The 13,201-nt window shown below is 33.7% G+C and overlaps 1 protein-coding gene across 1 annotated transcript; it reads right to left on the minus strand.

Moving 5' to 3' along the window:
* Positions 1-201: 201 nt before the first annotated feature.
* On the minus strand, positions 202-12,952 carry LOC140751478 (periodic tryptophan protein 2 homolog). Its single transcript, XM_073085352.1, has 17 exons — positions 12,762-12,952; positions 12,295-12,407; positions 9,899-9,993; positions 9,430-9,558; positions 8,472-8,905; positions 7,832-8,000; positions 7,179-7,346; positions 6,387-6,639; positions 5,782-5,929; positions 5,157-5,348; positions 4,561-4,706; positions 3,991-4,138; positions 3,556-3,699; positions 2,984-3,093; positions 2,424-2,572; positions 1,736-1,940; positions 202-360 (listed from the first exon to the last, which is right to left on the minus strand). Exons 1-17 carry the CDS (start codon positions 12,777-12,779, stop codon positions 228-230), a joined length of 2,754 nt encoding a protein of 917 aa, XP_072941453.1. The 5' UTR covers positions 12,780-12,952; the 3' UTR covers positions 202-227.
* Positions 12,953-13,201: the final 249 nt, after the last annotated feature.

A 13,201-nucleotide genomic window follows, 5' to 3' on the forward strand; every position in this document is an offset into this window, starting at 1 on the left:
GAACTTTAACTATTACATACTCCAAAATAATTTCGTTGGTATATTTTTCAAAAAAAAATACAATGTAAACGTAAAAAAATACCATAAGAGTACAATACCATTTCCAATAACTAATTACATAATCAAATTAATCTTTCACGCAGTCAACAAAAAATGCATTACTACCAAACAAAAAGTAAAAAAAAAATCAAACTGCTTCAATATCTTAAACAAAATTTATTTCAATATTATTCCGAGTCTGAACCAGTCCCTCGTCCACTGGACTGGTCACTATCCATTTCCACATCATCCACATCTTGCTTACGAGGCATCTCCCCCACCACTTTGATACAACGGATCGTATATTTATTGAAGTCACATCTGAAACAAAAATACATGTAAAGATATTTTTATTATTACTAACTGACCCGGCAAACGTTGTGTTGCCATATAAATAATAAAATGTTAAGGGTAAACAACCCTTATCACTTAGGGGTACTAAAAATAGATAGTAGCCGAAAATCAGTAAAGCCGTTTCGGAGGAGCACGTTAACTAATATTGTGACACGAGAATTTTATATATAAGATGAAGTGGCATTCGAACATGCAGTCCACCAGATTGTATAATCCGCGTAAAACTGCTAGTCCGCTCTGAATATAGAAATGAATCGCGTCGCCATAGCAATTGTATGAACTGCTCGCAACAGCTTCAGAGCGGCTATACTATAAGCGGCTACTGCCGGTCATAGACACCTAAATAATCAACCCCAGAAAAAAATAGGTTTCTGCCTGACGTCGAAATAGATGCTTCGCTCCTTTTGAGGACTAAGGTGCAAACGCCTCAGATAGGTATGTTTCCCTTACTACACCCTTAAAATCGGAACACAGCTGCGCTTAACACTTTGGCAGAAATAAGTGTACGATGGTAATATTTTGAAGGAGATGAATTATATTATTTCTATAGTTTAAATTATACATTCAAAATATTACATCAGAATGGCAGATTTTCATCAATATCTTAAAACATCCAATATAATTAATATCATCTATATTTTTGTATTAAGGAACAAAATTCAATAATCAACCAACCGGGTAATGCAGTTATCCTACCGAGACTTATCAATCAATCTTATCACACACTTGACCTTACAAGTTATGTCTCGTGATAACAATATTGGAGATGTACTAGACATGTGATTATGAATTATATAACTAATAAGGTTGTAGCACTCTAGTGGAAGTTAACCGGTATTTGAAGATCTATTTCTGGATTATATCAGCTATGTAGCGTAGCGTTTCTAAAAATGTTGATATCTTTTTAACTAAAAACTAAATTCGTAGAGGACCGAAACTTCGGAAGGACTTACGGAATCGTTGCATGAATGATATTAGTATTCTGGCAGTTAAACCATATAAGACAGCTTCAAGACTATTAAAAAAATAAATTTTACAGAGGTTTTTCCGTTATAAGGTCATAAAGTCAAAATCCACGACAGTATAGTCGCGTAAACTCTTGTACAGGTCAGAAAGTTCATTAAGAAATGTACAGAATAGATTTAATACCTAATAATATTAGAAGGGGGTTTGTAACCTCCGTCAAAATTAGTTTACCTATCACCTAAGTCAATCCTACAAAAAATATATTTAGTGTCCAGTATTCAGAAAATACTATGGCAGAGAAACAAATGCACGAGGGGTCACATATGGATTCCTTTTTCTTTAGGTACATAAAACCCTAAAAATCAACGATACTCACATTTTACTCAATTCCCCATACTTCACAGTGAGAACTTTCTCCAGCGCCAACAGAACGCTGGGCGGGAACTTCTTTCTCAACGTGACCAGACATTTAACCCACAACAAAAGATGTTCCAAATGTCTACTGTCTTCTAGAAGACGAGCTATTGAGCTCAGAAGACGATCGACGTAGTCTTCTTGTAAGCCTGACACGGTTAGCTCAACTGTGGATTAAAATTTTGTTGTTAATTTTATTGTATGTAAATATTTCCGTGTACTTTTTTATGTGAACTGGTTTCATAGGAGTACAAAAGGGAAATAAATACTAATATAGGAATTAGAAAATGTAATGTATGTATGCATTGAAAATTGAAATTGAATAATAAGTGAAATTGTAAATGATATAATAAGTAGCTAAAGGAAGAATGGAAGATTGCTTCTAATATTTTTATATGCTATATTTATAAGACTAGTAAGACAAAAAATGGATTAAATATTATTTACTATTGAATCTATTATTGACTGCTAAAATATGCCACACTACTTTTACTTATAAACATATTTCTTTCTACCTACAATGTATCATATGTTTAAATAAAGTTTTCGTCAAAGAAATAAATTGCACTTAGCATATTTGTGTTGTCGCATTTTTTCTTAGATTAAGCAGACTTTCTTAGATAAAATATATTTCTAATCCATTCACTTACTATCAGTGGGTGGCACCGCTTCAACGCACTCCTGTATGACAGTATGCTCGTTCAGTTGCAACGCACATATCAACGCCGGGCCCCAGGATCTCTCTTTCAGAAGCTTTCTCACCGCTAGTGGCGTGGAGCCTGTTTCTAAACGGTACGGTCTGCCAAAAAACAAGTGATTTTGAGAAAAAATAAATAGATTTAAATTTTTAACAAAACCTCTTTTTAACCAATACGGTCTGTTAAAAGAGGAATTTAGAAAAAAAGTATACGATTTTTTTTTTTTTAAAGAAGCTAATTGTCAGAAGGTTACTGTTAAGCCCATGACCATCTGTAACCAGTCCCATATAGAACTGAGGTCCTATTTAAAATTGATTACAGTTGTATCGTCTCATTTGCAATCCGACGCTACTACTATAAGTACTTGATTGATATAGTGAAGATATTACCTCATTCAAACATGAAAGATTTTCAACACTCCTATAAATAGTGTGATTGTGGCGGAAGAATAAGGTGTCTACATTGTGAAATTAGGTGTCTATACTTTTACTTCACCTTTGCAATAATCTTACCTAAATGTCCCGTCAAGACCAGCATTCTGGCTATAGATGAGCAGACCTTCGGTAGCTGCTACTGCAAAACTCTCACCAGTAGGGGAAAATCTAACACAATGAACACGTACCTGAAATATAAGTAATTTTATTTAATTGTAGTAGGCGAAAGTCCAGGTGGGCTGTATAGCAGTGGTCAGCCACCTATTGACACGTGTAACCAATCCCAGTTAAAATTGAAGTTCTACCAATCAGTCACAGGTGCGTGCCTAATCGGAACTACTAATTTAGTATCTCCCTTTTACCACACCATACAAGAAAGGTTCTATCAAGTACATACACGTCTTATATTATATGAATATTATAATATACTAGCTGACCCGGCAAACGTTGTGTTGCCATATAAATAAAAAAAATGTTAAGGGTGAACAACCTTTATCACTTAGGGGTATGAAAAATAGATAGTAGCCCATTCTCAGACCTAATGAATATGCATATAAAATTTGGTAAAAATCGGTAAAGCCGTTTCGGAGGAGTAAGTTACTAACCTAATATACGAGTATATAAGATATAAGATGAAGGTTTTTTCTCACCTCGGGTTTAACCTGTCTATCAGCCATATCGCCCGCTTGTACACCGGGCAATCTAACGTTAACATTACCTCCTTCCAGCTCTGTACGTTCTTCAACAAGAGCAATGTTGCCGAATTCTGTCAGTAAACGTCGATTGATAAAGTCCTGAAAATAATTAATATATTATTATAAAATAAACTTAAAAAGCTTTTAGTCTAAAAATTAAAAAAAGGAAAATTAATATAAAAATGTGTTTATATCCCACAAAAATAAAAACTGACGTAACTGTTTTTAATTTTAAAAAGCAATCTCTGTATATATTTACAATAGAGTACACTTTATTACATATTTAAAATTATTGTTGTCATAGTAGCTTTTTATTGTTCGTCCAAAACGTTAAAATGCACATACACTTTTAATTAACACTATAAATAACACAACAGTTAAAAAACTTACATTAACAGCATCCAATGATCTATTCTGTGTAATAACGAATTTTTTGATAAGAACCGACTCCTTAATACTGTATAAACATATATGCTTCGAATTGCCGCCACCCAAAATACAGTTACCGTCGGCAGAATAACATATCGTTGTAAAAGCTCTGAAAATAAGATTTAAATTTAAAATAGTATGTAATATATGAGTACATAATAATGATATAAGGAGGACTATTTAGATGTTTATTTATATAGACCTACCTCAGTTATTCGTTATTAATAATCAATCCTATTTTTTTCCTACGATAAATCGAGATTTCAGTAACCAAAAATTATCAAAGCTTTGACCTTTGAAAACTTTGGCTTTGAAATTATGACCTTTGGTAGGAATCATTGGGCAGATTAAATATTAATAATGAGCATTAGCCACTTCTCTATGGCCAACCTCAAGTAGGTTTTTATCTGGGATTGATTATTGATGGCGACAATGTCCACTTACCATAATACGTCAATATATTCTTCAATATACTTGTTAGCTATATTATGAGAATAAAAATTGGTAAGTAAAAGTCAGTGTATTTCTTACTTAGTTTTCAGCAGTTTTTCAGCAGTGACAAGGTCGGTATCAGCCCGGGCAGAGCCGAGGTCGTTCCGGCCTTCGATACTGCCGGTTTGGTCGCAAGTCGTAGCGTTGAAGAACGTTATGTTGCCGTCCAGACTCGATACTGCCACCTACAAATTGTATATTGTATTTATCTTTTAGAAAATTTATTTCAGTCATATTAGACCCGAATAAAATGATTTCTGATGATTTAAAAATATCAAATTTATATTATAGGTTTAAATTATGTAAAATGTAATTTAAGTAGGGATGCTTGTAATAATATGACCGCAAGGTTATTTTTATTAAAATTTTAATTATTCATAGCAATTTAATTTTATTAATTTAATGCTTAATAAAATAATAGCATTTTTTAGTAATGTATTTAATAAAACATATTAAACGTTAATTACAAATTAATACAGCTCATAGAATTGTAGAGAATGAGGAACATACGCAGATGGCAACACATAGATTTAATGGGCGGTAAAATAAACCCAGTATACGTATTGCCGATTGCGAGTACCATGAGACTACAAGGTACAAGATAATTTTAGCAAACACTCAAACAACTGTCTCACCTCTTCACCATCAGGCCTGAAGACCACCTGCAAAGCGTCTGCAGTTAGTCTGATAACCTCACACTCCGAGCTGCTCTCGATACAGTTCCATAACCGTACTGTTTTGTCCCAACCACCGGATGCTAGCTTAGAGCTGCCCAAGTGAGGGCTGAAGGACAAACTTGACACCGGCGCTTCATGACCGCCCAGTACCTGGGAACAAAATGATTTCATGTTTATACAACAGAGATATAAGGTATAGGGGTTGTAGAAGACTTTGTTCTTTGAATAAGCTGACACATCGACACGCATTCGACATATGCACAGTTAACCAACTTACCAATTAATTACGTATGACCAAGCCAATGATAAGGGATGATTTATGAAATTTCACTTATCATTATATGACCGTGGACCTATGTATGTATGTAAGTATTTATGTATATTTTATTATTTAGCACGCCCCTGCAGCCAAAACGCCTAAACGAATTTTACCTAATTTGATTCATTCATCATAATATGATTCATCTAAATTATGGCAATGCCTTAGGCAGTTAAGCATACAGATACATTGTTGAGCAGTTGAGTTTTTTATATTTCTCTAATTTATTATTTTCACTGTAACGTATTTTAAAGAGTGTCTTACCTCCAGAAGCTTGCCAAACTTTATAGACCAGACAAATATCTCGAATACATCCTGCCCGCCCGCCGCACAGAACTCGCTACTGGAGTCGATGGCCACGCAGCTAAACTGTACCAGACTCGGTGAAGTTAACGTTCGGAAATTTCGGTATCTGAAATTAAGTAGATTGATTATATTATTACAATGTCGAAATTATATTATATAACATTGTCCAATTACTATTTTGGGTAACCGATAACTTAATCCTAATAAATACAAAATATTGCACTAATTACAGTTCACTACAATCCTAGAAAAAGATCCTTGCTCGAATGAATAATTAATTTGTCCACTACATTTTAATACTGTTGTTCCTTTTGTCACATATAAAAGACGCACAATTTTTCGCATTTCGACCTATTGCCACTTCGAGAAATGTTTCATTAAATATAATCGGCTCAGAATATTTTTTTTTAATTGCAATAACAATTGTTATATGATCAGTTTTATGACACCTAGTACCTCATTCCACGAAATACAGATAAAATTAAGTATACAAAGTATTAGTAGTAAAATCAGTAAGTTTTAGCATACAAAGAAACCTTCTAGAGTCCAAAACCCCAACTCACCTGATCAAATCATAGCACCTGACCGTACCATCCAATGACGCTGACACGAAGAACTTCTTGTTCGCACTGAACGCTATGCTGGTTACCGTGGACTTGTGCTCATGGAAGGTCACGAAACAGAACCCCGACGTGGTGTTCCAAACTTTGACCTTTCCGTCATATCCCCCTGTTACTATATAGAGACCGTCAGGGGAGTAGGTCAAACAGGTCATGTCGAGAGAGTGGCCTTGTTGCTTCATTACGTATTGCTCGCCTGAGGAAGTTAACGTGGTAATATTGTAGAAACCTTTATCTTATATCTTATATACTCGTATATTTGGTCGATTTTCACCAAATTTTATATTCATATTCAGTAGGTCTGAGAGTCGGCTACTATCTATTTTTCATAACCCTAAGTGATAAGGGTCGTTCACCCTTAACATTTTTTATATTAATATGGGCAATACAACGTTTGCCGGGTCAGCTAGTTATTTTGTAATAATATCGTAGGGGAATTTATTGCACTGTACCAATATTATAGGAAATTAGTAATTAAGCAGTTACGGAGATAATTATAGTAATTATAATACGAGTAGAAATAAATCAAATTATAACATTGTTCCGTATCACAATTGTATCCAGAATCTGATTCTAATATCGAATATTATATTCGTGAATGTTAATTAATTTACTTAGTACATTTTTTCATAAAATTTTGCTAATTTTATATTATCCTGTATGTTAGTATGCATTTTTATATTCTTGATTTTTACAGAAGTAAAAATTCAGTAGAAAAAAATACGAATCACTTACTCTGCCACTCCCAAACAAGCAGTTGTCCGATATTAGGGCACCCGAACGCGATCCAGTCTCCCTGATCCGATATTGCGATGGAACTGATCCGATGTTCCGATACACTCAACGTGTGGATTAAGTTTACGTCTGGCATTTCGTGCAGGAAGAAAATGCCGTTTGAAAAACCTAGAATAAAAGAGAATTCATATATTGTAATGTTTCTTATTTCAAGTTAAGATTCTAAATTATTTTATTCAATTCGTATTTAAGTATTCGTATTTGCTAAAATTCGAATAAACATTACCTAACTTGTAACCAAATGAGTGCTGAGTATGGGTACCAAACCAAACAAAAAGGCAAGCCAACATTTGTTAAGTACCTTGATTAGATATTATAAAATGTTTTATAAGAAATTAAACACTTTAATTTGAACCATATTACACTTAAATAGATTTGAAGCGTTTTATTAAGTTAAAATCATACCTATACAGTCACACAAAAACATTGTATATGTGGTCTGCTAATCGAGAAAATTACAATTGTTACAACACATGAGCACTTCTTTGATTTTACACTTTTTAAGTGCCGAATGCAGATGTAATATAATCAATAACTACATAAAAGATATCATATTTATTATACTTTAACTAACCGGTAACTAACTAACTTACCGGTGACTAACAACTTAGTCGCTTTGTGATACTGAGCAGCAGTTAGCTTCACTTTGTGGCTAGCGTTTCTGATCGCATCGCCGATGTAATGTCGTCCGAGTTTCTTGTATTGTAATTTATTTTCATCCGGTATTGGAGCCGGTTCTGTTGGAGTCTCTTCGTCACTTTCCTGAAATTTTTGGAAGTCGTACATTCTAGGCAGCCTATGGTATCGTGAACTATAAATATTTATATTATTTATTAGTATTTAATTCGTGATTTATAGTCCGCGTAAAACTACTAGTTCGCTCTGAATATAGAAATGAATCACGACGTCATAGCAAATTGTATGACTACACCTGCTTAAACAACTTCAGAGTGGACTAGCAGTTTGGCGCGGACTATCATGCTATATGCTATAAAGTCCGATCCGAACTGTGGACTCAACGTTAATATCTCATATACACCAGATTTAAGCTTCCATATCTTTAAAAGGAAATGCAACAACTTTTTAGTATGAGCATCACATGCACCAAATGTGTGATATTTTTTTCTATTACCAATGAAATATATCAATACTTAGATTACATGGGAAAGAAATATACACATTAAAATATGTTATCAGAAATAAAAAGAATGTAAAATAAACACATTCACTCACATATTCTTTATCCTTCTCTATAACCATTTTCTCATTAACCTCATCCGGCACTAGATTGCTTTCTTTCTTAATCTTTCGTCTTTTAGCATGTGAAATTTGAACATCCGACGTAACCAGAGCATCTGCATCAATTGTAGCTTCCCAGAGGCACACCTGTCCATTCCTACTAACTGTGATTAAATCTAAACTCTTCTTTTCAAAAAACGCTCCCACAATCTTATCTGTATGTCCGCTTAGAGAATACATATTTAAGTTGTCTAAATATTCTGGAGTGTATATCTTAGTTGTGGTGTCTTTTGAGCCTACTGCAAGTAATTTGCTGCAAGTCGACCAATCCAAACAAGTGACTTCGTCATGAGCTTTCTTGAATACCCTCTTCATGATGAAGGAGCGGTACTCCCCCGTGAAGCAACTTGGAGCTGTCATTATAAATACTGAAATAAGAAAAAAATATGATATATTAATTATAGCAACAAATTAAATATCGATTTGACAAAATGAAATACACCAACTTATTGTACTCGTATTAACAACTCCAAAAATGAACAACTAATATCACCATTTGTTTGTGCCAAAATAATGCATTGTTAAGCAGTTTTTAATAACAAAAAAATTGTATTTCATAAACACTTTTATATCAATATGTTATCAAAATTATAAGAAACTAGCTGACCTGGCAATCTTTGTACCGCCTCAAAATCTATTTATCAAATATATTTCATATAAAATATAGCCTATGTTACTCGTGGATAATGTAGCTTTCGAATGGTGAAAGAATTTTTAAAATCGGTCCAGTAGTTGTTGAGCCTATTCATTACAATCAAACAAACAAACAAACAAACAAAGTTTTCCTCTTTATAATATTAGTATAGATAAAGAATTTCACATTTTGTTACATCTTAAACCTAGGATCTTGTGATTTGCAGTTTTTATGAGGTTGTTATAAAAGATGTCTTACCTGTATCATCACAGCAAGCAGCAAAGTACTTGCCATCTGGACTAAACTTCACTGCATTTACATGTTGTTTGAACTTATATTTATGTATCACTGTACATGTCAGAAGACTTATCATTTGAGCCTCACCCTCTGAAAGCAGGAAGCATAAAAATTACTAATAAATATGGCAAACAGCCGTTTTCTATAAAACAAGGTGTAGATTTAGCTATAAAGTGCAAAACATCTTGAACTCCTTTTTTATACATATTTTGGATTGTTTACTTGCATTTTACTTGCATGGTCACCATGCCAGTCAAGATACAAGATAAACTTAAATGAAATCAGAACATCATCTCCACTTTACATCCTTATTTGATACTTATTACCCCTATACAAGCTTATTACCCCATTGTCACCCTGATCATCAAAGACTGGGAAAGTATATAATCTACACAAATGGGTAATAAATATAAGTAAAGGCAATACATACTTTCATTGATAGCCAAAAGTATTGCTCCATTCGGTGATATATCTATTGCTGTGTAGTTGAAATGGCTCTCTACTGGCAGTGTGTTGCTTTTATTTCTGAAAAGAGATAATTGATTTCATGTATTATGATTTTAAAACTACATACTATTCAGCATTGACAGCATTGAAATTAGGATACACTTTATCATCATTGTGGTGAATTCGTCTCGAAGACCAAAAATGTTATGCATTCGGCTCCGAGACCGAAAATATTAAGATTTCCGCGGCCGTTAGAACAAATAAGGAACAGAATGTTCCTCTCTTCGATGGACAGGATGACCGTGTCCCGAAGAAGGTTAAGTGGACTGTATATACGAAAAATTAAGATGCAAAGTGCTATAGGGTCACGCACTCACCTGCTGCTGATGGTCGCAGCCTCTTGTACTAGGTATAAGGCACCTTCAACTCACCCTAAGCTCGAGCTAGCTAGTCTTACCTCGGAATGGTCTACCGGTTACCTCTACCTTCTTCCTCTTCTCACGTGGCGTCGATCTTACAGCACGTTGCACCGCGAACAATGAAGTTAACGCGAATTTAAAGGAAACGCTACGAATACGAATAGTGGCTTCTACTTCGGAGTATAACTAAAACGACAAATATGCGCGAGAGCGACCGACGACTCCGAAGCTTCTCGAACAACAAGAAATCCCGGTGGCGGCATACACCACCGCGAACGACACGACGACAACGACACTACAACGAACCAGTGTTGGCAACCTGGGAGATGGCGTTGATCGTACCAGGGGCGTAAAATTATCGTATCTGCCGAAAAATTATCGTACATTTCATAAGAACGCGTTAGTTATTAATGAAAATAGATATTTATCACTCGACAAGTAAAAACTTGTTTAATTTTGTGTTGTGAGTGGCGTTTTTTTTTTTTTTTTTTTTTGGTCTTCCGTGCTATTGGACTGTATGTTGTGTGCAAAGTACTCGAGTACTTTGTGAGTACTTTGGACTCGAATACCAAAAATGGCCGACTCGGCACATCATTAGGCGCGATGCACGCGTTCCGTTTACCGTAATAGAAATATATTTTTTATTAATAAATAGCCCTTTTTTCGAAAAAATGATCAATTAAAGGCATATATAATACGTTTATGAATTCATTAAAACAGTTTCCCAAAAAGTGTCAAGTAGCCAATTATCGTACATTTGCGTACGATAATGACTCGCAATCGTACATCGTACGGTGGTATCAAATTATCGTACATGTACGATAATTATCGTACGGTTGCCAACACTGCAACGAACTAATTCAAACTATAAATCTCTATGCTTTTAAACCTACAGATTAAAATTAATACCAACGACAGATAATTAATACGTAGAACCATAGACAAAACTGAACAATCATCATCATCAACCCATTACTGTCCCACTGCTGGGCCCGAGTCTCCTCTCAGAATGAGAAGGATTTGGGCATAGTCTACCGCGCTTGCCAAGTGCATGTTGGTAGACTTCAAATCAAATCAAATCAAATCTTTATTTGTAAATATAGGTCTTACAGGTGTTCACATGGTTATATAAAGTGTGCTATATTTGACCCTTTTGGGTATACAAATGACATAATTAATAAATCCTATTAGAAATATTAAAAAAAAAAGTGTCATCATCATTATTTACATGCATAATTATTACTATTATTAAATCATTAAATTATTGATTACAATATTCATTTTAATTTATTAGATCATTATTAAATACAATAAAAGTCATATATCAGCGTCAGTAACAAATTCATGAATTGGGTAATAACATTTATCGGTTAACATTTTTTTTAATTCCATCTTGAATTCTGTCAAATTTTTTTAGGTTACGAAGCACTTTCGGGACTTTATTATAGATTTTAGGTGCCATACTAAATACACTATTGTTCAGTAAGGCTGTTTTGCATGCGATAGCTGATAGCTTTGTTTTATGTCGATTACTTTTTAAATAGTTGAAAAATATGTCAGGATTGCTTTTAACAAATATAATTATTTCATAGATATATAGTGAAGGTAATGTCAAGATTTTATAATATTTAAACTTTGGCTTACAACTCTCTGTGCTAGGTATTTTTGCAATGGCGCGTATGCACTTTTTTTGGGCTTTGAATATTTCTTCATGCTTTGAACTATTACCCCAATACTTCACATACCTTTGACCTTTATTACATTACATTTGACATAAATCTCTCAGGTATGCAGATTTCCTTCACCGTTTTAGCAAGTGAAAACTCAATAATAATATTATAAACAGAGTAATAAACTTCTTTGCTTGCAAAGAGATAAAAATTAACATTTAGTATTAACATTCATACAAAACATTCGGCTGACAACACATTAAAATTTAAATTATTATAAATTTACTTACTGTTTTAAATTGTATACAGTTATTTTGTTGCCCACGGGACTGATGACACTGTTGCCATCATTTGAAAATAAAATGTCACCTTTTCTGTACACTGTACCAAGTAAGTTTTGAAACTGAAAACACAGAAAATAAAAGTTAATGAATTTATTGTTACTCACGGGTGGGACCACCGTCAATATTTCTACATTACAATAGCAATGTGAAGTGGTAAGTTAATCTGGTTTAAAGAGGATGGTAAAAGAACTCACATGATATTCGAATTAAACCCTCAGTGTTAGTAATGCATGTTGTGACCAACTTCGCATATTAATAAGTTAGGGTTCATTACAGAAGCCTATATATAGGTGGCAGTGAACACTTACTTACCATCAGGTAGACTGCATGGTCACAGAAAGACATAAAAACCCTTCAATATTAAAACAACTATTTAAGCAATTCATACTTATTTAACACAAAAATATTCTCACCTTATAATTGTACTTCATCTTTAAATATTACAGTTGCATTAACTTAGTATCATTCTATGATTACGACTTTAGTATGTGTGGAACCAAACTATAATTAATAACTTTAAAAATTAAAAACATAACCTGCAACACATGCCGAAAACACTACGAGATCGCACATCGTAAACATGTGACTGTCATTGTCACTGTCATGAGTCAAATTTACATTACGTCATAAAACAGTTTATACAGATAAACAAAGGCTTTTAATAAACAGCCTTGATATCTGCCAAAAAATATAATCCGCTATTGAAATCATGTAAATACATTTTCTACAATAAATAAATATAACTTCAGATTGCCTATGGTAATTACTACATTTAAATTACAGTTACATCAAAAACAAAACTCGTAAAACAGCTAACAAATGGGGAAGAAACATTTTTAACATAGACTCGTTA

This window comes from Epargyreus clarus, unplaced genomic scaffold, assembly GCF_041222505.1.
Source record: "Epargyreus clarus isolate Ecla_fem2 unplaced genomic scaffold, WU_Ecla_fem_2.2 ptg000023l, whole genome shotgun sequence".
Lineage (NCBI taxonomy): Eukaryota > Metazoa > Arthropoda > Insecta > Lepidoptera > Hesperiidae > Epargyreus > Epargyreus clarus.

Excerpts from the sequence above, each read along its gene's own strand:
- LOC140751478 (XM_073085352.1), bottom strand. Across the intron at positions 7,347-7,831 it reads GACTAAGTTGTTAGTCACCG|GTTTTTCAAACGGCATTTTC; the intron begins GTAAGTTAGTTA and ends CTTTTATTCTAG. Across the intron at positions 3,094-3,555 it reads ATAGACAGGTTAAACCCGAG|GTACGTGTTCATTGTGTTAG; the intron begins GTGAGAAAAAAC and ends CTTATATTTCAG.